The sequence below is a fragment of the Cryptotermes secundus genome, unplaced genomic scaffold (genome assembly GCF_002891405.2).
Source record: "Cryptotermes secundus unplaced genomic scaffold, Csec_1.0 scaffold605, whole genome shotgun sequence".
In the NCBI taxonomy this organism is placed as follows: domain Eukaryota; kingdom Metazoa; phylum Arthropoda; class Insecta; order Blattodea; family Kalotermitidae; genus Cryptotermes; species Cryptotermes secundus.
In genome coordinates this window covers 199,235-226,096 of record NW_019722432.1, presented here as the reverse complement: position 1 = coordinate 226,096, position 26,862 = coordinate 199,235, and the positions used below count along the sequence as shown (strand labels likewise).

The window sequence follows — 26,862 nt, the reverse complement described above, 5'->3', positions numbered from 1 at the left end:
ATGAAATCTATAAATATTCATAAGACACAGAAGCATCAGCTGTTGGTCAGGATAATATTAAAATGTATACAAGTGGCGTATGGTGGATACATTTGCCTCCTTCCTGAACATATCGCAGTGACCAAAAGTTGTTCACTTCCTTTGGTGGAAGCGAATTTGCCCACTCCTCTAAAGCCGTGACTTTCACTGCAAATCATATATTCGGTCTTCACATATCTGTTAATGTGGTCATATCATACGCACTTTTAAAATTTCTAAACATGAATTTACTGGAGCTTATCTGCGAGATAAAATTGTGAGAACAAAACGAGTCACAGTACAGTCATAGTATTACATTCCAGTCGATTTACATTTAAGGACTTAATTTTGCGTGAATATAGTTTGCTATTGAAGCCGCTGTACAAACACTGGGAATACACAAAGCATAAACCACCATCACTCATACAAAAGTGGCTAATGTGTGTGTGTTGCTTTTGCTATCTTTGTGATAAATGGTTTTGATATCGCCCTCCCTTCATCCCTCTTCATCCCTCCCCGTACCAAAACAACTAACACTTCTTCCTCTTTATCATTAATGTATACGTTTTTATATGTGCTTTATGAAGTTTTTATGGCCTTGGCTTTTATGATAACGTTTGTGCATTTTGCACGATTCCTAAGCATGTTCCTCTTTTTTTTTTTGTAAAATTTTTAACACTATTTGGAATCTTATCTTCCCCACTTTTTCTCCCCTGCTTCTAACCCATGTTAATGAAATGGACAATTGGAGGTCTAAATACATGGAGAAGTGTAAATTCTAAGGTTATGTGACGCATTTAGTTGTCACGGAATTTGCTATAATCATTGGTCAGTGTTCGTATCTTTGAGGTTTGCTGGGTTTGGGAAAAGAAAGAGACCATATTCTTATGAAAGTTTTTTTTGAAGTTGACTATACAGGAAAATTTTCGCCCTTTGTCTAAAGATTCGGCTGAAATAAATGTAACTTTAAAATTATATATTCATGAGACAACTTTGGATGAAAATAATTAAAGGAATTTATAACGTGTATTCATCGTGAATTGGCCAAAGATTCACATAAGATAACTTCAAGGTATGACTTCAAATTCCTTCGACGAACATGTGTTCATGAAGCATAAGTAGAGAGAATCGATTTGGGATATTTATGACGTTATACGAATATTCGAGACTCCGTCATAATTCACGTCATACAATGTGATGAGTCTGAACACACATTTTCTTCAGCTTTCCAAATATTTCACGCAATAAAACATGAATATCTTAGACTCAAATTGTATGTATTTTGCTGATGATGCTCGCTCAAGAGTTTCGACGACGGTTTAAGAAAACATTTCCTTCAAAGAACCTTTCAACAATTATCTCGGACATGTATATTGCAATTTGACTGTATTTTTACATCGGCAAATATAAAAGACATTGACAGAAATATTCCGAATTGGTCCTGTTGTTTATACCAAGCGATTTTAATGGTTTTCATGCTAATTGTTTCTGAAATTGTGTTCCGAAAACAGAACTTGCAGTTGTTGTCTTACGAGTAATTCAGATATGGCTATCGGTTGACAAAATAATACTAATATTTCAACGTCTAAATGATTGTACCTGCCCATGCACATAAATTAATTAGTCTGCATTGACTTAGAACTTTTGAAAGCACCACTTCATGTATTAGACCTTCCAGTTTCCTTGCAAAGTCGCATCGCGCTACTCATGAAGACCTACAGGTTCCAGGAAGCAGTCGCCGAACCAAATATTCTGTTCTGTTTCTGTGTCGTGGCTGGTGGTTTGATTGTGTGACTGTTCTTTTTGTGTGCTTGTTGTCTCGTTGTCTCTGAAGGGACCCCAGCGACCGCAAGATGGCAGTCGCATCAGCCAGTGGCGGCAGCAGCGGGGGCCGCACCCGGGGCTGCAGATGCACCTCCTCCACCACACCAACGGCACTTCTCCGTTTCCTTTGCAGTCATGAACAACTACCAGGCAGCAGCGGCGGCGGCAGCGCAGGGGTTCGGTCCCCCCGCGTCTCCACACGCAGCGGCGGCAGCGGCAGCCGCCAATTCTCGGGGGGGATTCCCCCCGGCCAACTCGCCCGGGCCGATCGACATGTACAGCTCAAGTGCGGCCGATAGTGTGGCGGGATACGTGCAGGCTGCCAGCCCACAACCCTCGGGCTTCCCGACTCTTGCGGTGAGTGTCAAAATCATGGTTACTGCCTGCCAAATTATGGAAGAGTCACGTTTATCGAACAGGAAGTATAATGACTGGCTACTTGCTGGAGGACTGAGGTCGATTCCCGTCAAGACCGCAGATTTTGTTTAGTCACTGCGTCTGGACAGTGTGTAAGGCCCAACCAAAGGACAGCTGGTACTCTATCCCCGGGAGTAAAACGGCCGGAGCGCGAAGTATGTGCCAAGTTTTACACTGTTTTACTTCCACATCTCCTTTATGTTTTCATGGTGTATTGGTATTGCCATTGACTAAGGGGGACACCTGTTTCTGTGCCAGGCGTTTATACCGCTGATGAGTTCATTGTACACCTTTGAACGTATTATGGTCCTTAAGAGGGCCCAGACCGTAAAACTAAAGCCAAAATTCTCCTGACAGATGCCCTTCTGACATCTGTCAGCTCCAACCATGCAGAGCCGAAGATCTCCAGTCTGTCAGACCTGGCTTTTATGAGGCTTGTGGTAGGAGGGTTCACCGTACCGCACAGCGCACTCTTTGAGAGACCAGTAATGGTAGGTATAGTGGCCAGTCAACAACTCTGTTACCAACCAGTTCATAGCGTGGCATTTGGATGCAAAGGAACTTTTGCCTTTACCTTTACCTTCACTATTCTTGAACTAGAATTAAGAGTACTATTGTGGGCAAAGTTGTAAAGTATTTTAAGTCTATTGATATACTATAGATGCGCTGTGAATATCATGATAATTACGATAATAATTGTTCAGTTCATAGTAAGGTAAGATGTCATATTCAATGCAGTAATGTGAGTTTCGTATGCCGTCTCTGCTTAAACCCTATGGCCACTGAGTCTCTCTCTCTTTCTGCCGGGGGGGTGGGATATCAACGAATTAAGAAAGTGAAGACGTTGTTCAGTTTTGCTTTACAAGGGTTTTACATCCATATTAGTTTTCATCGGAAAACAACACAAAATATTTCTTCCAAGTTCTCAGGTTGTCATTACTATCGATGTAAAGATGATTCATAGGAAGGATTTCAAAAAACAATTATCAAATTAATGTATAATTCGAAGAGGAATGGGGATGTCTCATAGTGTGATGCTGTATGTCACAGTGTTTGCAGTAAGTCGTTCTGATTCTTGCACAGAGATGGCACTCACGTTCAGTTTTACAGATTTGTGTCATAAATTCATGCCCTGTTTTCTTTCACTATAGGTAAAGCTAAAGCTATCCCTGTAATAGGCCGTGAAGACCCATAGGATTATGAGAGGTTGAGGCTCCTATAACTTGTAGGCAGTCGGCTCACAGATGGCGGTAAGGTTGTCAGCCTTACGCGCCGGCCGCCTTTTACCCCCCAGGAAGATTTCTGGTACTCATTTCTGTTAGAGTCTGAGTCAACCCCAGGGCCACATTGCTACTGGAAGGATTAGCTCAATTGAAAAATATATATCCCATCGGGACTCGAACCCGCTACATTCTGGTTTGTAGCATTCAGAGTTCCTGGCTACAGTTCCTGAGGTCCCGTGTTCTATTCCCGGAGATACTAGATTTTTTGAGAAGTAGTGTATCTGGAACGGAGTCCGCTCAGCCTCGTGAGGATAATTGAGGAGCTATTTCAAGGAAATAGGGGCTCCGGTCTAGAAAACCGAAATTAACGGCCGTGGGGATTCGTTGCGCTGACCACGCGACAGCCTCTATCCGCTAAAGTTGGCACTAACTTCGCCGACAAAGCGGCCTCCGTAGTCTAAAGGTAACGTTCCCACCTCATGACTCGTAGTACTCGGGTTCAAATGCACGGCGGAGGTCGTCGAATTTTTAAGGGCGGAAAAATTCAGGGAACAAGTCCTCCGGGAGGTACTTTAAGCCGTGGGTCCCGTGTCGTAGCTTTACGGCACGTAAAAGAACCTCATATCTCCAAAGGAGGTCACTGAGCCAAATTACGGACGTTTCCCGCCCAGCAGCAGTCACTAATACCTCTGGTAGATGGGGGAAGCGTTATAGATACCTCTCAGCTAGTAGAGACGGTCTCGCTGGCTGGGCGGGACTGATGGTAAGCATCAGTACCGGTAGGATATAGAGACTGGTAGAAATCATAGAGGGAAGCACAATGGACCACTACAGGTCTCAGTGCATGGGGAAACCTACCCTCTCCAATAACTAACTAACTAACTAACTAACTAACTAACTAACTTCGCCGACAAGCGGCGGTCGCTCGGTCGGTATAGTTCGCTTGCGGACTTAAGCCACGGAGTTTGTTTTGTTTGATGATATTATAGTCAGTCTTAGAGACAGAAGTTGTGATGGTGAGAGAACTCAGAATTGTGTCCAGTGGCGGGTTTAGGTATTGTTGATGTTCAGCTTTCAGGTTCTACTACTGAAACGTTAGTTAGTCCACTGGAAGACCTGACACGCTTGCGGTGTCGTGTAATGAGTTTTTCAAACCCATGTCCATAGAAATAGCATCAATTGTTTCAACCAATGCGTCTTTTTTTTTCTGTAGGCCCTCCCATTGACTTGTGAAATGCTGCCTCTCCGCTCGAAACATGAAATATTCTCTGGGAAGCCAAAATCGTGCTGACGGGAAAAATATTTGTAGAGTGTGATCTTGTAGGTTGTAACGCCGTGCAGTTCAAGAAATTCGCAGCGTTTCAGAGGAACGTAAACGCCATCTGGAGGCTCGAAGAGTAAGCCAACAGGGAACGGCAAAGATCATACATAATACATAAAGGCTGGATACAGTCCTGTTCACTTACTCTGCTTGCCGCCTGCCTCATGCTCGTTTCTTGCTTGGCTTACTATTAATTCCTGAAGAGGCAAGTGATATGTTCCTCCGAAACGTGAGCCTTTATACGAACTACACGGCGTTACAACCCATAAGTTCGTAATCTTCATAGTGACCGATGTGAAAACCTCAAATCCAACAGCGAAATATTTTCCCTGCTTCCATTCAAATCCCAATCGAATTCCAGGGTCTCCATCCTGGCCATAATCTCTTCTCTCACTTCCTTCAAAAGAATGTCAGGATCCTACCTTCAGATGGGCTATTAGAATAATAGTTAGACTGTGTACCGATCAGTGGCCTCTCGGTCTCGCTCGCTCGAATCCTGGGATCTTGGGTTCGTACCCCGATCAAGTCATGGGAGTCTGTATTGTGTGCGTTTATTCTGATTTTGTGTTCTCATGTGTAGGTCATGGCCTTGCGACGGGCTGATCCCCTTTCAAGGAGTCCTACAGACTGTATATAGGATCAGGAAACTGGTAAAGCCCCCAAAGCGGAACAAAGGGCTGTAGAGCCACAATAATCATACTTTTTTACTTTACTTAATCCATTCCTCTTATATCCTATGGTGTCGAGATTGTTTTATCATTTCGATTATTTGACAGACGGTAGGACTCCTGGACGAGTGATCAGCTCGTCGCAAGGCCGCTACCTAAACACAGGACAACACAAACACACAACAGACGCATACACACACCAAACATCTATGCCTTGTGTGGGATTCGAACCCATGATCCCGGCTTCCGAGAGAGCGAATACAGTATATGCCTTAGATCGCTCGGCTGCCGTGTCTGGCTAAACTTCATTAATCTCCCTTATATGTTCGTGGCTATTCCTATGCATGTGCCCCGTAAATTTTCCGTCCATGTAGCTCATGCACCAATACATTAGACCAGTCCTGATCGACAGGAAACATGACCCACCACCTGATCTACTGTAGATGAAACAATATTGGAGAGTGGTCACATATTTTCCAATTCTATGTTTTTTCTCTCGTACTCTGCGAACTTCATTTGCCCTAATTTATTGCAAGTAAAAGTCCAAAGCCAGTAGCACTGCAGATAGGTTTCATAAGGCCGCGCCATAGCTCAAGCGGTTAGTCGCTGGCTTCCCACCGCGGTGGCCCGGGTTCGAGCCCGGGTCTGGTCAAGTGGGATTTGTGGTGGACAAAGTGGCGCTGGGCCAGGTTTTCTCCGAGTACTTCGGTTTCTCCTGCCAATCTTCATTCCACCAAATTCTCCATCATCATAATCACCCGGGGCAGTCTACAATATGCCAATCAGTGGCCGACGTGTCGACTGGAACCAGCTGGACTCCACCCCCCAATATGAGAATTTAAAAAGAAAATTTAGGTTTCATAAAAAGATGCAATTATTTGTCTTTCTGTTTCGTGAAATATTTCCCACCGTTTAAAAAATAGTTTCAATTAAAAGTTGAATGTCTTTAATGTACGGAACGTTTATAATATTTTTTTTATATAAATTCAGTGAAGCCGAATTAAATCTTCATAGGTTACATTACACCGATATGAATTTAAATTAAGTTCGTCCGATACCTCATTTTACCAAACTGTACATGCCCTTTGTGACCACCTCTGTGGTCTAGTGGTCAGAGTTCTTGGCTACAGATCCAGAGGTCCGGGTTCGATTCCCGCCGCTACCAGATTTACTGAGAAATAGTGGGTCTGGAACGGGGTCCACTCAGCCTCTTGAGGATAATTGAGGAGCTCTTTCAAGGAGATAGCGGCTCCGGCCTAGAAAACCGAAATTAACGGCCGTCGAAATTCGTTGGGCTGACCACGCAATATCCTCTAGCCGCTAAATTTGGCACTAACTTCGCTGACAAGCGGCGGTCTCTCGGTCGGTATAGTTCACTTGCGGACTGGAACCACGGTTTTTGTTTTGTTATTTTATGCGTGCTCCTTGTTCAGGTACACGTAATTTGTTTCGGAACATAAATTAATTTTATGTTGATCATGTTTTGGGGTGGTGGTGCCTTTGGAAGCGGTCTTTTTCTAACTTTTCAGAGTAGTCCTTTGCTGCTATCTGCAGGTAATCTTCTACCCTGAAGATGGAGATGACAGATTCCTCATAAATGTTTTCAACGCACCCTACTTAGACGGCAGAATTGTTCGAAAACAATATGAACATCAGCATTGAATTGACGTAAGAAATAAAATTAGGAATTTTTAGTTAATCGTCACTATGTTACCAGTTAGTACTTAAACTTCTTGTAGGTGAGTATCGTTTCGAACGGGTCCCCCATGTCCCCATATTCTTATACCGATACAGGAGTGCAAGACTCCACTCCCGGGGTCAGATATTGGTGAGACATGAAGAGTGATTCTGCTGCTCACCCCTGACCCTCACTCGCCAGGCAATAACCGTAAATCAGATGAAACAAGTAGTGCAATTATATTACTACACTGGGTGCTGGTTTCCACCAACTTCCAGTGCTCGGTGCCCAGAGATCAATCGCAATTATAGGATGCCAAATAAGTTGGGTGCCCATTGTTCTGTTCCATGACTCTTAAGCTCTCCACAAGATATTTTCGCTTGCCAATAGAACTTTCATGAGTCGTGTGACTAGAATAGGACGTACCCTTTCATAGGTTTAGTGACGCGTGATTTGTATTTCGGTCTCGAATAAAACTTTACAGAATGAAGACATCTGTAGGTGAACAGTGCGCCCAAAAGCATGTTCCCTTGGTGAGCTGATGTCCTGCACGATAAATTATAAGTCATAGAACCCTTTAATAGAATAGTTCAATCGCCATAGCGACTGGATACGGGCTGGACGGTCGAGGGGTCAGAGTTCGAGTCCCGGTAAGGGCGAATTTTTACTCTTCTTCACGTCATTCAGACCTGTTCTGGGGTTCACCCAGCCTCATATCCAATGGGTACCTGGGATCTTTCCCTGGGGGCAAAGTAGCCGGGGCGTGAAGCTGACCACTCACCTCCAACTAGTACCGAAGTCATGATTACGTGTATCTATACATCCACTCCGCCTAACGCCTTCATGGCGTAGTGCTTAATTAGTTAAGCACAGGGACAACTTTACATCCTGTCAACAGAACATAATGACCAGAATAATTTGTTGTTCTTCGCTCTGACTCGAAATGTGAAATGGTAAATGTAGCTTAAATAGGTAAATATCCATGTAGCCTACAATCCAACGTTGCGTTCGTAGCAAGTTAGATGCTATAATGGTAGTAGTACGAGCCACTATTTCATTTGCGACATAACTACTTATTAAACCAAAAATACGTTAACAATATTTTCAATATTTTCTTGCTTTCTTCCGTACTTATATTCTGGGGTACTTTTTTCGAATCTGGACCGGTAACTAGCCATTCTAAGTGAAATTTTTTATTTGAAAAGTACTGTACTTTAGGATATGACGTCACATAGTCTGATAGGAAGGTACCGACGTTTCGGAGGCATATGCTGTTCCTGTCTTCACGACAGCAGGTTCCTCCAGTACGTCGGTAGGCTTCTGTAAGGCTACATCTGGATCAGCTTGCGGCCTAAATAGCAAGGGACTCTATCTCCTCATCCCGCCATAGGAAAAATAAAGTCACGCAACACTACGTCACATTCCAGAGAACCACGTCTTCATATGAGCCTTCATGAGAGCCTCAGATCTCGGAGAATTTTTATGTTTTTCGTAACTATTTCAAGTCTAATGTCTGAATAATATCTTGAAACAGATCACTCGTGGCTATACATCTTCTGTTCCAGGTACGATATGATTAAGTATCTGGCGGATAACCAGGTTCATTGCCCACATTCATGGTACCGTATAGGCCGCGGCGGCCCTGGTTCGATCCCGGGTCTGGTCAAGTGGAATTTGTGGTGGACAACGTGGCGCTGGGGCAGGTTTTTTTCCGATTACTTCGGTTTACCCTGCCAATCTTAATTCCACCAAATTGTCCATCATCATAATAACTCGGGGCAGGCTATAATAGGCCAATCAGTGGCCGCCCTGCCGAGTGGACCCAGTTGGACTCCACCCCCAACTAAACTAAAATTATTTGGTACCGTATAGTGACATGACGGCAGAAAACCGGAATGGTGGAGCCGGAGCACACGTCCATTGCCGAGCAACGGCTCGGTAACCACGTCCCCGCTGAATAAATAGCAATGAACAAGTAGCAGGACGCTAAACAAAGACATAGTGACTTATATTCCGGCCTTCTGGCAGTTATAAAGAGTTCACTCGTGAATTAAAGAGCAGTGAGATATTCTTCAGACTGCAGTCTTCAGACAGACGTCGTTCGGAATTAGTTCAATGTGTGAGCCGTTATAATTTACTGTACTTGTAAAGAAGTGCCACTAAACCCAATCATGAAATCCAGAACCCGTTATCATTAGTGACGCTAACCCCTTAGACGTGACAGTATCTTCAGAATCTTATTCCTCGTAGAGGCCGCAATATTACACTGTGTAATGGGAGATTATTCAAAATTACGAAATATTAATCACTTATTTCAGTGGCACCCTGCCATACTCTGAAGTTTTCATTCTTGTTTCTCGCTGCACTACCTCGGGTTCGTTCCCGAGTGACTTCATGTGAGATATGATTTCTATTTCTTTGACCCTGTCCAGGCCCGCCAAACCTCCTTTCCAGTAGGCACCTGCGGCTGTTTCCCCGGGGGTAAAGTGGGAGGAGTGTGAAGCTGACCACCCCTTCCTACTCTTCAGGTTAAGAATCCTTGAAACCATATCTCCTCTCCCCTATACCTCCTCGCGGCGTGGTACTTAAGAATAGAGACAATACCTTTGCCTGTTGGACAGGAGGGTGTGCTGTTCGTACGTGCTGAACGTGGTGAATAGAGAAGTCCTTACGTCCACCCGGTCCTATTTTTCTGCCACGTAAGCAGTCACATTATCGACTGAGCTATTCCTGCACGTCTTAAAGCGTCACAGCGAATTTCGAGTCCTCTTGATGTCCCCGTTACGAAACCATTTCAGCATAAAAATCCCAATTAGGTCCACAAAGTCAGTTCGATCTTCTGAGATATTCTGTGGCTTCCTGAAAGCTTTTAGGAGGAAGTGCCACAGTACTTCTCATTGTTGTGCATGAAACTTGTACCCCCCCGCTCCGCTCCTTTCGTGTTGTTTCAGCAATATTTTCAGAATTTCAAAATTGAAATCTGACACAGTGTGTAGGCTTTCATACATACCACGGAATTGTAAACCCCAAAAATGATTCTGCCTACAGAACCGAGGACACAGAAGAGCCGTGCCCAACTGAAGCACGCAAAGAATGCCAGAACATAAATAAAAATATATATGTATGCCGGTAAAGGGGTTGTGTTTGATATTTAGGACAATTCAGATTACTGATGTGGATTGTGATTTGTTTCCTTCCTCAGGGACCCCTCATTCCGGCTGCTTTCACTAACGGCTACCATTGAGGCTCATACATCAGCTAATATACAGGTAAGCCAGGGCCACTTCCATGGGTTCGTTTCCCTTTTTTATAATTATTACAAGGCTCGTTGTTCCCGGAACACACACACAGTACCTCCCACGCTGAATAGCACGAACCTGTATACAGAGGTAATGTGCAAGACTTAACATAGACAACTAGTATGGAGTGGAAGAACTTTCTAGTANGGTAAGCCAGGGCCACTTCCATGGGTTCGTTTCCCTTTTTTATAATTATTACAAGGCTCGTTGTTCCCGGAACACACACACACACACAGTACCTCCCACTCTGAATAGCACGAACCTGAACACAGAGGTAATGTGCAAGACTTAACACAGACAACTAGTATGGAGTGGAAGAACTTTCTAGTATTTCATAAGCTCCACAAGACGATTGCTAGTGGGGTGGGACTAAGTCCCTTGTACTGCGGCCACTTCTGGTCTATTGTACCAGCCCCAGATGATAGGTGAGCGTGATTGTGGAGCAACTTGTTGAATCAAGATTGGCAGGGGAAACCGAAGTACTCGGAGAAAACCTGCTCCAGCGCCACTTTCTCCAACACAAATCCCACTTGACCAGACCCGGGATCGAAGCCGGGCCGCCGCGGTGGGAAGCCAGCGACTAACCGCTTGAGCTATGGCGCGGCCTCCTTCAGCATTACTTGGCCATTAGTAACGATGACAGAGGTGTGCGATAGTCCTAGGTAGCCATCACGATTGGGTTAATTCCGCGTTATGCATGTATTTCTGTGACAGCAAGACATGTACTTCCGCACTGCATCGACTCTTCTTTACATTCCACAGCTACTAGCATAAGTTTAAACTGAGCCAACAGAATGCGTTGTCTGTCACTGCTGGGCTGTATTCCGGGATGTGTCGGCGAGTAGTTTTGTAGTGCCAAGGCTTAGGAACAACCTACTGTCTCCATTTTTTGGGTAGATGAAGATGGAGACAGTAGGTTCCTCTGAAATTTTGGTACCTGTCTACCAAACTACATGTTTGACACACCCCAGAAGACCGTAATGTTGATATGCATTGCCGCGAGAACTATATACCCCGCATAAACAGCAGTAGTTAACAGCTAATTTGATTATGATTCTCTCTTTCAGTTGTTTTCAGTCTTCAGTTGAAATGAGCCATTTTTATGTTTGTTCATCAGTCGTCTAGATTTTGGCCACTTCGCATTTTAATCATCAGATATGTCAGTTGCAAGTGAATGTTTTGTTCGCAGGTTTGGATTATTGTGGGAAACTCAGGTTGTTCTGTGGATAAGAGGCAACGCGACTCATCTGTTTTCCTCTCCTGGTCACTGCTGCCCCCTGTTAGCTGATTTGGTCAACAGTGCAAATATGAAATTCGAAAGAAGTCGTTAAGTAAAAATGACTTTTTATATACTGAACTATATATATAAATATAAATATTACTATTATTATTATTATTATGATGATTATTATGAATGTGACACGTCCTATCCTCATATTGGAGGGGGAGGCCTGCAAAGCAAAAGAAAAAACTTTATTTCCGCCGGACGTCTGTTGTGAACTTTAAATGCGCCCGTTTGTCTCGGTTTTTAAATTATCTGGTGTTATATTTTTTAAGAACAGATACTCGACCCCCTCTTCACCTCCTTTGGTATATACAAGTGTGACATCAATGGAAACATCGTTAATTCCTTCAAGTAACGTCTCTGCTGTCATACTCTCCTGATAATCTCTACTTTACCACCGAATCCGACACCTTCTGCATTATTCCACCCCGAGTTATGCTTCAATTGTCAAGGTGATGAAGATTTCTTCAGCTTCAAAAGGAGAATAATTGCAGATAATGAAATGAAGAATTATATATGGGAGAGGCAATACAAGATGAATTAAAAAATGAAAAAGAAGACCAGAAAGAATACGAAGGTTTATATATCCACTGAAAGAAGAAATAACTTGTTTCAGCTTCTCTATGAAACTATATTTTCCGGCGGAATAGCTTTATGTGAATTGAATGAACAAATGTCTTGTACCACTACCCATATACTAATGGACGTTATGTATAATATAGACATATATACATATTAATATTAATCATTACTCAGTATGGTACATTTCAATGAAAAATCTCATTGAGAGGAGAAAAAAAAATATGCTTACACAAATTTTTGTTCGTAAAATTACTCGATGTTTGCTGGGCGACTGCAACGGTGTCCACTTCTGTTGGTCATGCGTCGCGTCTAAATGTTCCTCCACTAATACCTCCGCTTAGATGTGCCGCTGTTTGAGTTTCACTTGTTTTGCTTCGTGTCGTACGGTTCTGTTTTGCTTTGGCGAGAGAGAAAAAAAGTTGTTATAATTTAATACGTCCCACACAATGAAAAACAAAATTTCGTAGATTAAACTGTTACCAGAAACGTTTCAGAATACTGTAGGAAACACTTTGGGCTATTTCCATCTTTCCTCGATGTTAAATTTTTCTCCGGAATAGGTTACAGGGTATATATCTGAGAAGATGAAAAGACAAAAGAGCACGAATCCTTCGGTATATATATGAAACTTTATGTATATTATGGACCAAATATGGTAACGGAAAGTGTGGTGCGTCTTTGTGATCAGCCCCTGATAACTTAAGACTCATGAGATAAACATTAGTCTACGTAATGTGATTGCATTACTGGCTTTGGCACTGCTATAATCATATGGGCCTATTGCTTGTTTCCTTTAACTTAAAACGCTATTTTCCATTCATCTAGAAGATGAAAACGTTCGCCCTTCGTATAGATGACAGTGGGTTGTAAGCTTTCAAAGAAGGATTTTTTGGGTCACCCTTCTGCAATCACGCTAAACAATATTATATATATATTTTACATTTATATATACACATCTATATTTTAATTCTTTTATGCATTTGTATATAATTATTGAATGTATTAATATAGGCTACCATTCAAATGCAAGTCGCAGCGTAGGCAGCTGGCGGAAAATAAATTGCGCCACAAAACAAGAAACAAAATTTGCTATATGTACAGGTTCCATAAAACGAAAAACAAAGAAAAAAAAGGCATAGAATAATAATCTGTCTAGAAGTAGATATAGTAAGAATGTAGCTTCATGAAAAAATTACCTTTTAGATGTACTATTGGATTAGACAGCATAGCTATAATAATTGTTTAGCATTAGAGATATGAAACATACATGGGTAGGCATGTTTCCAGCAGACGATGAAGAAGAGGTAAATGACTGCTACTCTCTCTCTCTTTCTCTTCTGCTGACTTTGACGTGCGACTCTGAAACTCCAATGAACGGTGCAAGGTTTGAACTTTGTGCAGGCTGCACTTCACACTACAATAATTATATTATTAAATATAACTGCTGCTAAGGAAGAAGGAAGGGGAAGCCGATTCCACTGAGTATTTTGTAGATGAATCTCGTGTTTCAATTTTGTTTCCAACATGAATTAATTTTGTTGCATGTGATCAGAAATTGGAACTTAGCAATTTGGGTTTTCTTGTGTGCTTCATGTTATGAGTTCTAGAATGGCAATCTTTGAGAGGTAAGGACTATTACGTTTTGATTAATGTAAGTATCCCTCGAGAAGTATATTGTACTTTCGTACGAATGTTTTAGGTTTCATGGAGAGAAAACGAAGTGTTCTAGAACAGGTATAATTTATGTGTAATGGCTTTAGTTGTCTGCCTTCCCACTCCACGTCCAAGTGACATACTTCCGTAAACATTGTTGAAGACACAAAATGTGACGAACCGTAGATTAATATTCGCTCCGTGCGTTAATTTTTATTTAACTTTATCCCTGCTGTGTTGATAATTTTATACCGGGTCTTCTTTTTATCGCGAGGATGATCTCCGTGGAGCGGACGGCGTTGTTGCCGCATAGCGACCGACGATATCGCCCACTCTACGGCGCTACGTCTTGCGATGAACAAAAGAAGACCCTTTATGACATACGCTGTTCCCGATCAAGGTCATACTATAATGTTGATTAGGTTCGTTGAATACAAGCGGAAAAAAAAGCCTCAGTACAAAAACGGTATAATATTATATTATTGAAAGGCGTGTGGCCTATGGTTACACGTGTTTTTGTTTTACTCAGTAGTTCTCGACGTTTTAGGAAAATACAAATTTGAGCAGATTTATCGCGGAGGAGAAGTAGCAGAAATCGTGTCGGTAGCTAAAATAAAAATGGAATATATCTATATTATATATAAAAAAAGAAAATTATATATACATTGATAAAATGAAGTGTCCTACGATAATCAGTGACTGCATTAGTTAATATATTATTATTACTATTATTAATAATAATTATTATTATTATTATAGCCATTTCAATAAGTGAGATATGGCGTGGTCTCGTGTTGTTTCTGTTGATTTTGACTGTCTTTCTCACTAATGCGTTCAACAGTGTACTGTAAGTAGATGATTTCTTGTATGGTTTAACGTTTGGTCCAACCTTATAAGAATAGAAATCTCTACATTTTGATGAGTATTATATGAAATAAATAAATTATTCTTAAATAAAATAGTTTCAAAGGAGCAATAGAACAAAAATGAAGCAGAGTTCATAAATTAAATACGGCAAATCAGGGAATGGATATAAATATAGCGTTTTCCTCGAAAATAAATAATTACTGTTGATTAAACATATACTCTTAGGCCTGCGGTTTTACTTCAGCGTCGTTTTTATTATTAGGTAAAAAAATAAATGAACTTAATAAATCTAAGATGAGAATATCCATGCTTTTATCAATTCTTGAAAATTTATGTCAAGAGTTTCTTTGTCTCAATGCAATTTAAGTAAGAACAAACCGTTCCCTTGTTTCTATTCCTCTTTCATTGCGGTAGAAATATTTTTATCGTTAGGAAAATTCAGAGCAATACACTAACTAATACTGTAACTTTTACTTAAAATCCTGTATTTTGATACCGTAAAATTGTTAAGAAATGAATATGCAAGTGAATCCTGTATTAAAGGGATATTTCTTTGAAAAGAGATTAAGATTACTATTGAGGTTGGTATTGATGATGTGTTATTATATTAATAATGTAGAAAAAAACGGTTTTTAAGATCCGAATGCTGATCGCTTATTTATCTGAACGTGGTCTGCATAGTTCTGATAGATTTTATATAACTATATAATAAACTTACTACATTATTGGCATAATATCATAGAAGAATGATTGAAAAATTATGCATGATGCATTGTGTGTATGTGTGTGTGCTGTTCCACGTACCGACTGATATTGAGAAAAGCAATAATGTTAAACTTGTTCAAAGTAGTGTCCCCCTCGGACTCCACGAAAGTGACGCTTTTGCTTTGCCTCTCCCACTAAATGTCGTTACTGTTGTTGTAGACATGCGTCAGTTTCAGCCGACTGCCTGGGTTTGCAGTTGAAGCCCGGTGTCTGGAGAGATTGCCAGTATTTCGGTAGTCTAAACTTTGGGCTGAACTGTAGCCACTCGACTCTCTTGCACGTCACTAAATGTTATATAAAGTAATATCTGTTGTAAGATGCCGTGTGCGGGTAGTAGACGCTTGACGTAATTGGTGGTCATACAAAACGTTGTTATGTAATCTTCATCCTTAGCTCTGCCATAGAAGAAGACGTCCAGATTATAGCCATATGACAGTACTGTACCGTCAGCTTGAGTTTGCGTGCCACGGAGAGCACATTTCGGGTGACGTAACCATGCTTTGTTTTCACTTAGAATCTTTGCGTGAGTACTCGTAATATCGAAATAACTGGCATTGGCATTTGGCAAGAAAGGAAAGTTACATAATTTATTATTCGTCCAAAAAAGACACACATTGATAATTCTTTCTTACGATTCTTATATTTTCGCCGTTCAATCATGACTATCTATCCTGAATATTATAGATTTTTATTTACAATTCGAACTTTATGTTTGAGTTAATAAGAAATAATCCGTTCCTGCATAAGGTGACAGTTGTGCATAGACTTACATTTCAGAATCGGACAAGGCAGCTAACTGTCAGACATATATATATCTGTACGGTCTCTTTCAGTCCGTTCTAGAAAACGAAATTAACGGCCGTGGGGATTCGTTGCGCTGATCACGCGACGCCCTCTATCAGCTAAAATTGGCACTAACTTCGCCGACAAGCGGCGTTCGCTCGGTCGGTATAGTTCGCTCGCGGACGATAACCACGGAGTATTAGTAGTACAGCCTCATTCAGAGGTAACAGAGCGAAGAGTATCTGTAATTGAATAATCAAGCTGATGAACGGGTTATTTAATCTATATAAACTGCATCGATATTCAAATTCTGACACTGTAAAGACGAATTAGGCGGTAGTTAATAAGTTCTTCTAACACATACACAAGAATCAAAGGCGTGTGCTAAGAATTATCATCAGGGCCCATGAGAACGGACGCGGTGGGAGGTATATTAATATTCGAACGCTTGGCAAAGATTCTATTGAACCGTGATCGAGTGAGGTTATTCCGTGGCATGTTTTGTTGCCTTCAGATGAAGTTTTAAATTATTTGTTTTCTGGACAGAGGTTGAAGTTCGCAAGAGAATGCTTTTGTTCTTCAAAATGGTGAGAATAAAGCGATCAGCATTCGGAGAAATATTTTAAAACACAGTTCACACACAAAGTGACACACACACACACACAACACACAAAAACACACATTTGTCCGTTCTGGGCATGTCTTCCTTGGTAGGCATGCAGTATGTGTTATATATCCAGTTTAACTAACACGTGTTATTGTGGTTGGTGTACTGTTCACAATATGGTAATATGTAAAATGTATGTTATTAATTGTACAACAGTGGCTAGGAACCGTTACCTCTTTGTTATGGAAAATAATAATAACAATGTAATAATAACCAGAAACCGAAACATAACAAATAAGTGAAAATAATGTATGCTTGTGTTTTTTGTGTGTGCATTTGTCATACATTATAGCTAAACAAAAATACTAGTTATATGTGTTTATGTTGAAGAGGCTTCTTACGATAGAAGCCGTTAAAATGACACGTAGCGAATGAATGGACAAGTCGCAGATAAAAAGGAATAATTTTAAAGTAATCATAAGAAATGATTGGAATATATTGACAATGGTTACAGACAAGGAGTTGGTGTTAGTGTATCATCCTGAATGACTCTCACTCCAGCACCTCACACAGTTGTTGCAGGATTTTCAGTAGAATGACCAAAGTTTAGAACAGAGCGCATAAAGATGATAAACGACGTCCGTTAGATTACATTTCTAGTAATTTATTATCAGTAATTTTTGTTCCTCTTATTGTTGTGTCGTATGACATAAGGGATGATCATGTCATCATTAATATTTTATGTATTTTATATGCCTCATAATGCAAACAAATGATGTTCATTATTATTATTATTATTATAAAATATTTGTTTCTGAAGCTCATTAATATTGTCATATCTATGCATTCTTACGTTAGTTTAAACATTACTGTATACATAACAACTTGTATTTTTATTTTTTGATTGCTTTGGAAGGTGACAGCCTCTACGGAGGCCGAGTGATGACCTCAAACGGCCTGTAATTTCGCTGTGGACATGTGCTGCAGTCATTTCGCTTGAGGTATCACCTGCCGTGAGGATCTCGAGTTCGACTTACCGTGGATATCGCTTAATACGATAATCTCTAAATAAACTGACACGTACGTTGGATATTATCCATCAGCTCTGTTTTGTTATAGAAACTTGACGTTTTGAAAAATGGTTTGTATGCCCTTCATCAGATGAAAATAGAAGTCCACTCAGTTTGATTTGTTTTATGGAGCTACAATCCATATCCGGATCGAGACAGAACCAGTTTCCGAAACGTTGTGTTTCTGCAGCCAGAACGAAACGATGTACAGTTTCCAAGAATATATGTCAGTTTAAGAACACAAAATTGTCACAGACCTTCAGACTCATACTTACTTCCTAACAATGGGTCGAAGGAGATGTATCAGGAGTGATCTATTCAGTCAGTGAATCAGATAAATCTTGAAGATTAAAGAATTTTGCATTCATTTATTACTTTAAAAATCTTTTTAAAACTTACCTTTTGTAGTATTAGGATGCATAATGTAAACCTGTTTTAATACCAAAACTAACAAAAGTTTTATCCACGGTAAAATTCTGATATTTAACACGCAACCACTTTATGTCTCACGTTTCAAGGTAACACTAAAGTCAGTTTTGAAGCGTGTTACAGTTTATATTGTGAAATAACGCCGAATTTGGGACGGAATTTATATTTGTGTCATGAAAGTAAAATTCTTCTGAAGTGCTTTGTTGTGATCACAACCGATAAATTAAAATGACCTACAGTGTTCACTATGTGTGTGAATTCCGTCTCTAGTTCTGTGTTTTATCCCCACGACAGGTGCTGGCCGATATCCATTGTTTCTGTTGTCCCTTGTTAAGGCTAGGGTGTTGAACAAGAACGAACATCTGCCGTTGTGATATATACATAGATACAGACATGTTGTTATTGTCATATATAATTATAGCAATTACGCTGCCCACCATCCTTCTTCATTGCCACTTCACTTTTCCATCGCAATTTCCAAGACGGAGGAATAATCAATCAGCATTCCCCCCCCCCTCCTCGTCACCTATTTTTCTCATATATTCTGTGATTTGAATTCAGACAACAAAAGAATAGCTTTACAGTGTCATCACATGTGTTCAGATAACTTCTTTCCTTTTATTAGCAACAAACTGATTTCCAGGAGATCAATAACAGCTCCTTGGATACAGTTGTTTCTTTTTTTGGTATGTGTTATTAAATTAGTATTTGATTTGATCAAGAAAATGCAAAATTGTATTAGAAAAACTGTTTATGTTATTAAATTAGTATTTCATTTGAACAAAAAATGCAAAATTATATTATGAAACTTGTTTGTTTCGTTGTATTTACGTTTATGAATGTGTTCCCGGTGACAACATACACGGTGATACCAGCATAATTTTAAATATAACAGTAATAATATTATTATTAGTATTATTATAATAAAATATCCATTCCCATTATTTAGAAGATTGCAGGCAGTAATAATAATAATGTCTTACCTATATCTCTGAAACAAAAAAACGAGGACTTTCTGGGTCCTTTCACACTGCTCACAAAACGTGTTTATAAAAAGTAACAAAGTTGTCTATATAGTTGCGAGTGTCCGCTGCAAGCAGTTTGGTTTAGTTGGTAACACTGATATGCCCTGTACGTATATAGAACCGCATCATAATGTGTAGTTCTTTTTAAAAGTAGATAAAAAAGTTTAAAAATGAGATCTTAAAACATATCAGAATTCACCTCTTCACTTTGAAAGCGCATCCATCACTCCGTAATGTAACATTTCGGCCTATACTGGAATAAGAGTAGCGCCAAGTCACCAAACCTCCCCCCCCCCCACGTCACATTGTAGTATGTTTCCGTTCGTGCAGTTGTTACTGAAAACTATTCACAGTTCCACACGAAGCAGCAATGTATATATAACGAATTCCCGGAAGAAGGGAGAGCAGATGGCACATATTGATAAGGAAGTTTATCCGGTAATAGATATTTAAATCGCTTACTTTCAAATACTTAATTGCAGATATCACTGTTAGCATTATTTCTATCTCAAATATATACTTTGTTGTATTTGTAATGAATTTGGAAATACGTCGAATATACCAGTGGTGCTATTAGTTGGCAGCTAACCCTGGGCCACCAGAATCACATGCCTAGTTCTGTTATTTTCGTGTTACTATAAACTAAAGCTGAGTTGACTAGGTTTTGTTTTGTCGACCACAGAAAGAACGGAACTGAGTGATGGAAATAAATCGTAAGGAAATTAAATTTGTTGCAGACATATAGAATAAGCCAAAATATTTTCCATAATATTCTGTTATCATATATTTATTGAGAAACCGAGCCCTGTGAGGCTGCCAATATCTTCTGTCGCTATGCGGCAACGGTGCAGCCCTTTCCACGGAACTCTGCCCTGCGAAGAAGAAAGAACTTCCTGTAGTTTAGAGTGAGGTTTTTACATTGCTTTTTCAGATTCATTCTCTTTAAAATAATAAATAAGCTACGTCGTTACTTCCGCTGTAGACAAACTAGATGAATCACCTGTATACTGCCGGTCCAAGTTTGCTGCTGTTAGGAACCTCGGCTTTATGGCTAAAGCCCTGTTTGTCCTTTTTCCTTCGAGTTCTTGCGGAAGTCAAATCAAAATAGTGGGATTGTGTTATCGCTGCGGAGTGTAGGGGCAGCCAGTGACACACGATAGAATAGTCGTAGTTGTGTGTCTTCGAAAACCGTAATTTAGGACATACTGAAACGGTCAGTAGAAAGGAACCTGCAAGTGCCGACATTTTGTGCTCTTTGGTAATACACTAGACGGTAGAGAGTCTGAAATTTCATAATGTGGAAAGTCGATGTATAATATGTCAGTGAATAATTTGTGTAGTAATTTATTTGTATCAAGTAGGAATGAAATATGCAGATTTTTTTAATAGTACTTCATTTTTACTGCCAGAATATTTTGTTCATTCATACTGTATTGAAACTGTGTGGAGAATGTTCTCTAGATGTAATACATTTATGTCGAAGCACAAGAAATGTGTATAGAAGGGTACGTTTCATTTCAGAAGTTAGAACAGTTTTCCGGTGGTAACTGTCTGTAGGGGGATAAACGTTTGGCCCTGAAACCCGTCCAGTCTGTTACTAAAGAAAAGAACTAGGCATAATTCAAACTTATGAGGAAGTGATGATGCGAAGATGAACACCAATATACTAGGGAATTCGTAGTGCGAAGAGGTTTTAGTATACAACGTAGAAGCGACGATGAGTTTCAACAGCTCAGCTTCCCTATCTCATACCTTTACTGGAGTTCTATACGTGTTATTGTCTTGACAATATGCATTTACACTGAGAAACTATTTTCAGTTAATTCAAACATGATCGTGGGCCTTAATAAAAGTTTAAACTAAAAGTATAAACTGTTCAAATTTATTTTAAACATTATTTATTAATTGGGGTGTGTATATTTAAAAGTAACCCTAGTTTTTTGTCGATTTCACTTGTTATGGTGTGGCCCCGCCTCGAGTAGCTAGGTTCGTGTCTCCCGTTGGTGTTTAGACACAAGTTAAGAGAAGATGGCGTCAGTGATGTTTTCAGTTAACCAATACGTGATGTAGTGTCGAGCAATTTTAATTTGTTTTGCTTCCATTTTTTGATTCCTTGCGGAAACTAATAATGTGATTCATTCTTTCTCAGTTTTGTTGCAGAGGAAGCTAGTATTTATATTCACCTAGCCACTAACTGTGTCCTCCAAGATCTCCAACCCAGTCTCACTTGTGAATGTTGCATAAGTGTTATGAAATTACTTGCAGAATATTATAGTTGTAAGCTTTTTTTTTTAATAGTAAGAAACCTGATCGCTGTGAGATCAGTAATATTTTATGTGTGGCCTGGTCGTTCCTTATTTTGCCCATTTTACAGCCAAGATGAAATGGCTTCTTGCAATAAGAAAGCAATAAACCATGCTCTTATTATGGGCGATGCTTCTCGAACAAAAGAATGACTATTGTGTAATGATGATTCATAACTGCTGATTATGATGATGATGATGATGATAATGATGATGGTGGTGGTGGTGTTGAGATGGATGTACAGATTCTGTTTTGTGTGACAGGACTATTATTTAATGGACACACACACACATACTGTGACCACTGAGCGGAGTTTTGTGTATATTCATGGGGAACGCCGCATTGGTGTGCCCTGGATTTAAACATAATTATTACTACTACTAATAAAAGGGTGTAAGTGTCTGACGCTGTACCATGTACATATATTAATATTACAAGGTTCACGACGTGCCGTGTGTATGTGGGAATTATAATATGGACATTGTTCAAGGAATTTGAGTCGTTCTTTCATTACACCTTTCCAACACATCCTCTTAGGCATAAGATGAGACAAAACGCTCCTTCTAAATCTTAAAAAAATGTTTTTTGTTTCCGCATACTCGCTTGGATTATTTTGTGGGATATTTTACATATATTCCACCCTTTTACGACAAAGACATACAGGATAGCCCAAAAACACAAGTACAGTTTATCATGCAAGCTGTTGAAATTGACGACCATAATAGTAAATACATTGTTTGCATCTGCTACCAATACTCTCTCGCATGCACGCCCCAAAATCTATTATTCGTGCTCTGAAGGTCTCCCAAATCTATAAAAAAAATGTACTTCTCACGGCATTTTCCATCTGACTTAAAACTGTTGTACTGCTTTTGTGCCATTCTGTACATAGGCATAGTCCATCCACATCTATGTACTCGGATACACGTACGAAGTTTCACCATACACAGACACTATATTATCAGTTTTGGCATCAAAACGTTAAAAACTGAAGTTCCTTTTCCGGTATCGTCTTCTTATGTGGCCCGACAGACCAGTGCTATCTAAGCGGTCTTATTTATGAATATTCGATATGACTCATTGGACGGAGGAACGCTGGAAAATGCTAACCTGAAGCTGAGCCACGAATTTCTATAAGTAAGTGAATAAACTACCCTCAACGCCGAAAGGCGCGGTTTCGTTTCCCGTTTTCTCATCCCCCTATAATAACCTATATTTTGTTCCCATTTATTATTGTTATTTACAATATATTAATAAAGTAAAGTAAAGCTATCCCTGTAACAGACCGTGGAGACCCATAGGGTTGTGAGACGTTGAGGGTCCCACATTATCTAGACAGTCGGCTCACAGATGGCGGTAAGTTTGTCAGCCTTACGCGCCGGCCGCCCTTTACTCCCCAGGAAAATTATTTAATTAATTCCTGGTACTAATTTCTGTTAGAGGCTGAGTCGACCCCAGGGTCATAGTGCAGCCGGAAGGGTTAGTATATACAATGTATTTATTTCCACTGTTGATAGACCTATATCTCATATAATATGGGGTTACCCTGTCTAGTAATTGCCTTTAAACTAATGGTATACTTCTATAGCTCAAGCGGTTAGTCGCTGGCTTCCAACAGCGGCGGCCCGGGTTCGATCCTGGAACTGATCAAGTGGGATTTGTGGTGGACAAAGTGGCGCTGGGGCAGGTTTTCTCCGAGTACCTCGGTTTCCCCTGCCAATCTTCATTCCACCAATTGCTCCACAATCACCCTCACCTATCATGTGGGGTTGGTACAATAGGGCAGAAGTGGCCGCAGTACAAGGGACTTAGTCCCACCCCACTAGCAATAAAAAAATTACATTTAATTTTTTCCATGCTGAATTTAGGCTAATTGAGGAAAAGAAAATGTTAACCTACATGACGTAAATATGAGTACGTAACAACCTGAAGTGCACTACCCTATCAAGGGAAGTCTGCCTATATTTCGTAAAACGTGGAATTTGTGTATGTGTGCATACATAATACTCTGAGTGCCCTGTGTATAGGAACTCAAATTCTGAACTTGAATAGAAATAAAATTAAAACGTTAGAACTTAGACATAAAAAAGGAATTGGCCTTGAACTGAAGTTCCTAAGGAGGGCCAAAACCTGCAAGTTTAGTTAAAGAGAGAAAATATAAGGAAACAATTAACTGCAAACAGAATACAGAGAAAAATAGGAATTTACACAAGCGGCTACTTTACCGCCGGATTTTAAAAAAATGACAATAGAATTATTTCTTCTGCTATTAAACCATTAGCTGCTAAATTTTAATGCGATATGCACAGAATCGAAACTGCCGCATGTTTTATGCAAGAATGATGAATATGGATGTACCGCCATAAATCCAAAGTGCTTTGAGAGAAAGAAGATACATCACCTGACAAAGAGAGTCCAACACCCCTTTCAAAATTCCAAGAATTTTCGATAAACACGCAGAAGTGGCCGGCTAAACACAGGTAAGGTATACAAATAGATTATTATTCGGATTTGAGGTTCTCCCAGCGGTGGTTATGAAGAGTACGTCTTCTGGGACATCCAAGAAGACGCAGTTCTTCATAACCACCGCCGAGAAAATCTTAGACGAAGAATAGTGTCTTCTGGGAAACAGTGCCATGTACTCCGCTGAAAGTCAGCCTGCTTTTACGCAGTATCCTGTTCGGTTTATTCGACCCTGAAGATTGATGCGCTATGTTCCTCTGAAATTTCTGTTGACTTTCAACGGACTACGCGGCGTAATATCCCAGAAGATAAGACTCTTCAAACAGATTACTAATTTAATTTTGTCTTGTCCTTTTACAAAGGTAGTCTATTCTACTACACGTTAATAATATACAGGGTTCCAGTCATGTGTATCATGTGATTTTAAATGTTATATCAGTACAAATTTGTAATCTACCAATAAAATTTAATGTTGTATTTTAGCGTCCTGTTGCACTGATTTTCGTTCATGATATATATACAGTGTCCGTCTTTCAGTGCATCACTTTTACTTGTCACTTGACAACATGTTTCGGCACCATAGTGCCATCATCAGGTGCTCCATTTACACTAATCTATTGCATTGCATGTCATTATGTCAATTTAAAATTGTTTAAAAAGTATTTTAAAATATTCGTCAGTTATAATAATTTTTTTTTTGTATACTGAAATCTTGTTAAGATATTCATCTTATCTGTCCCAAATCAAAACCCGCGCATGGTTCCTTCACTATGGGAGTCGCTCCTCTTATATGCCGTGTGTATCGTGTCTCGTGATGCATGTTCCCTTTTTGGCTGCGGGCTGATAACACTTGCTCTTCAAAGTTCCTACCCTTCTTTTTTGGAGACATCCTATATAGAGAACTACTCTCTTAGGTGGGGACGGGGAGCTTACTGCTTCAGTACGGATTCTGACTACAGTAAATTTTCCATCTAAACGAACGTAGTAGCCAAATTGGTTAGCATTTCCGCCTCGTATTCGGGAGATCTCAGTTCAAATCGCTGCAGGGTAATCGTCTTTCCTGACAAGGTTCTTACGGGTTTCTCTGTGTCCCACCAGACAAATTCCGGGATCNCTGGGCTTTAGGAGACAAGTAGGGTAGAGAGAGAGGAACACTCTAGGACGAGAAGTCGGGGAAGGCAGGTAACAAGAAAATTCATTTTGGGCGTGGCCAATCAAAATTCGGTTTTGGAGTGTTTCCCGTGAAGGTTCGGGACGAGGAGTAGCCGTATTGGCGTTTTCTGGGGGCTATATTTACATTTTTGCAAGGTCGCAATATTGTGTCTGTATTTTTCTTGTATTATATTGTATTCTATTATTTGTTTGCTAGAGAGGAGTAGTAGCTAAACTGGAATGCTCTAGCTCCGACCCCCTAAGTGGGTGTGTTCACTAATATTACGCGACGTGGCTGTTTCAAGGTCGCAATATTGCGTCTGTGTTTTTCTTGTATTATATTGTATTCTATTATTTGTTTGCTAGAGAGGAGTAGTAGCTAAACTGGAGTGCTCTAGCTCCGACCCCCTAAGTGGGTGTGTTCACTAATATTACGCGACGTGGCTGTTTCAAGGTCGCAATATTGCGTCTGTGTTTTTCTTGTATTATATTGTATTCTATTATTTGTTTGCTAGAGAGGAGTAGTAGCTAAACTGGAGTGCTCTAGCTCCGACCCCCTAAGTGGGTGTGTTCACTAATATTACGCGACGTGGCTGTTTCAAGGTCGCAATATTGCGTCTGTGTTTTTCTTGTATTATATTGTATTCTATTATTTGTTTGCTAGAGAGGAGTAGTAGCTAAACTGGAGTGCTCTAGCTCCGACCCCCTAAGTGGGTGTGTTCACTAATATTACGCGACGTGGCTGTTTCAAGGTCGCAATATTGCGTCTGTGTTTTTCTTGTATTATATTGTATTCTATTATTTGTTTGCTAGAGAGGAGTAGTAGCTAAACTGGAGTGCTCTAGCTCCGACCCCCTAAGTGGGTGTGTTCACTAATATTACGCGACGTGACTGTTTCAAGGTCGCGATATTGGGTCTGTATTTATCATGTATTGTACTGTATTCTATTGTATTTGTCATATTAAACTTTTGTTACTTGGAAGTTTTAGGGGGCCATTGCAAATACTGCTTAGACACCCCTTAGTATCTGGGGAGGTATTAAGAACGCAACAGCAAGAACTAGGGGACGGAAGCAGCGTCTCCCCCTTGGCAGGAGGAAAGGTAAAGAGGGTAGGGTCAGCTCATAGGTATGTTTACTATTTTTTTTTTATATAGCGTCATATTCCTAACCTCGGTGTTTAATTGGTCATCGTTGAAAAATTGAACACTCCGTAACAATTTTCTCAAAATGATCTCAATGAAAGACAAATATTTTTTTAACATCCTACATTAAGCGTTGCTGTAATTGTTCCCACCTCAGAATTTCGTATGTCCGTTATATTATTTATACTAAATGTATACAACTGAAAACAGAATATTAATGTACCCTTCAATAGCATAACATATTTAAGAAATTCCATGAAAATAATTCATGTGTTTCAAAAGTTGA

The 26,862-nt window shown here is 40.1% G+C and overlaps 1 protein-coding gene across 5 annotated transcripts in view; it reads left to right on the top strand.

The window, feature by feature from the left end:
• The window catches only part of LOC111861415 (RNA-binding protein Musashi homolog Rbp6), a gene marked incomplete at its 5' end in the record, with an annotated part of 815,587 nt that extends 793,276 nt beyond the window's left edge, over positions 1-22,311 (top strand). For 3 of the 5 annotated variants that reach the window (XM_033750308.1, XM_033750307.1, XM_033750306.1), the window contains 3 exon segments: positions 1,853-2,199; positions 10,352-10,418; positions 11,638-22,311. In XM_033750308.1, the coding sequence (XP_033606199.1) occupies positions 1,853-2,199; positions 10,352-10,393 (389 nt within the window). 5 annotated transcript variants of the gene reach the window in all.
• Positions 22,312-26,862: the final 4,551 nt, after the last annotated feature.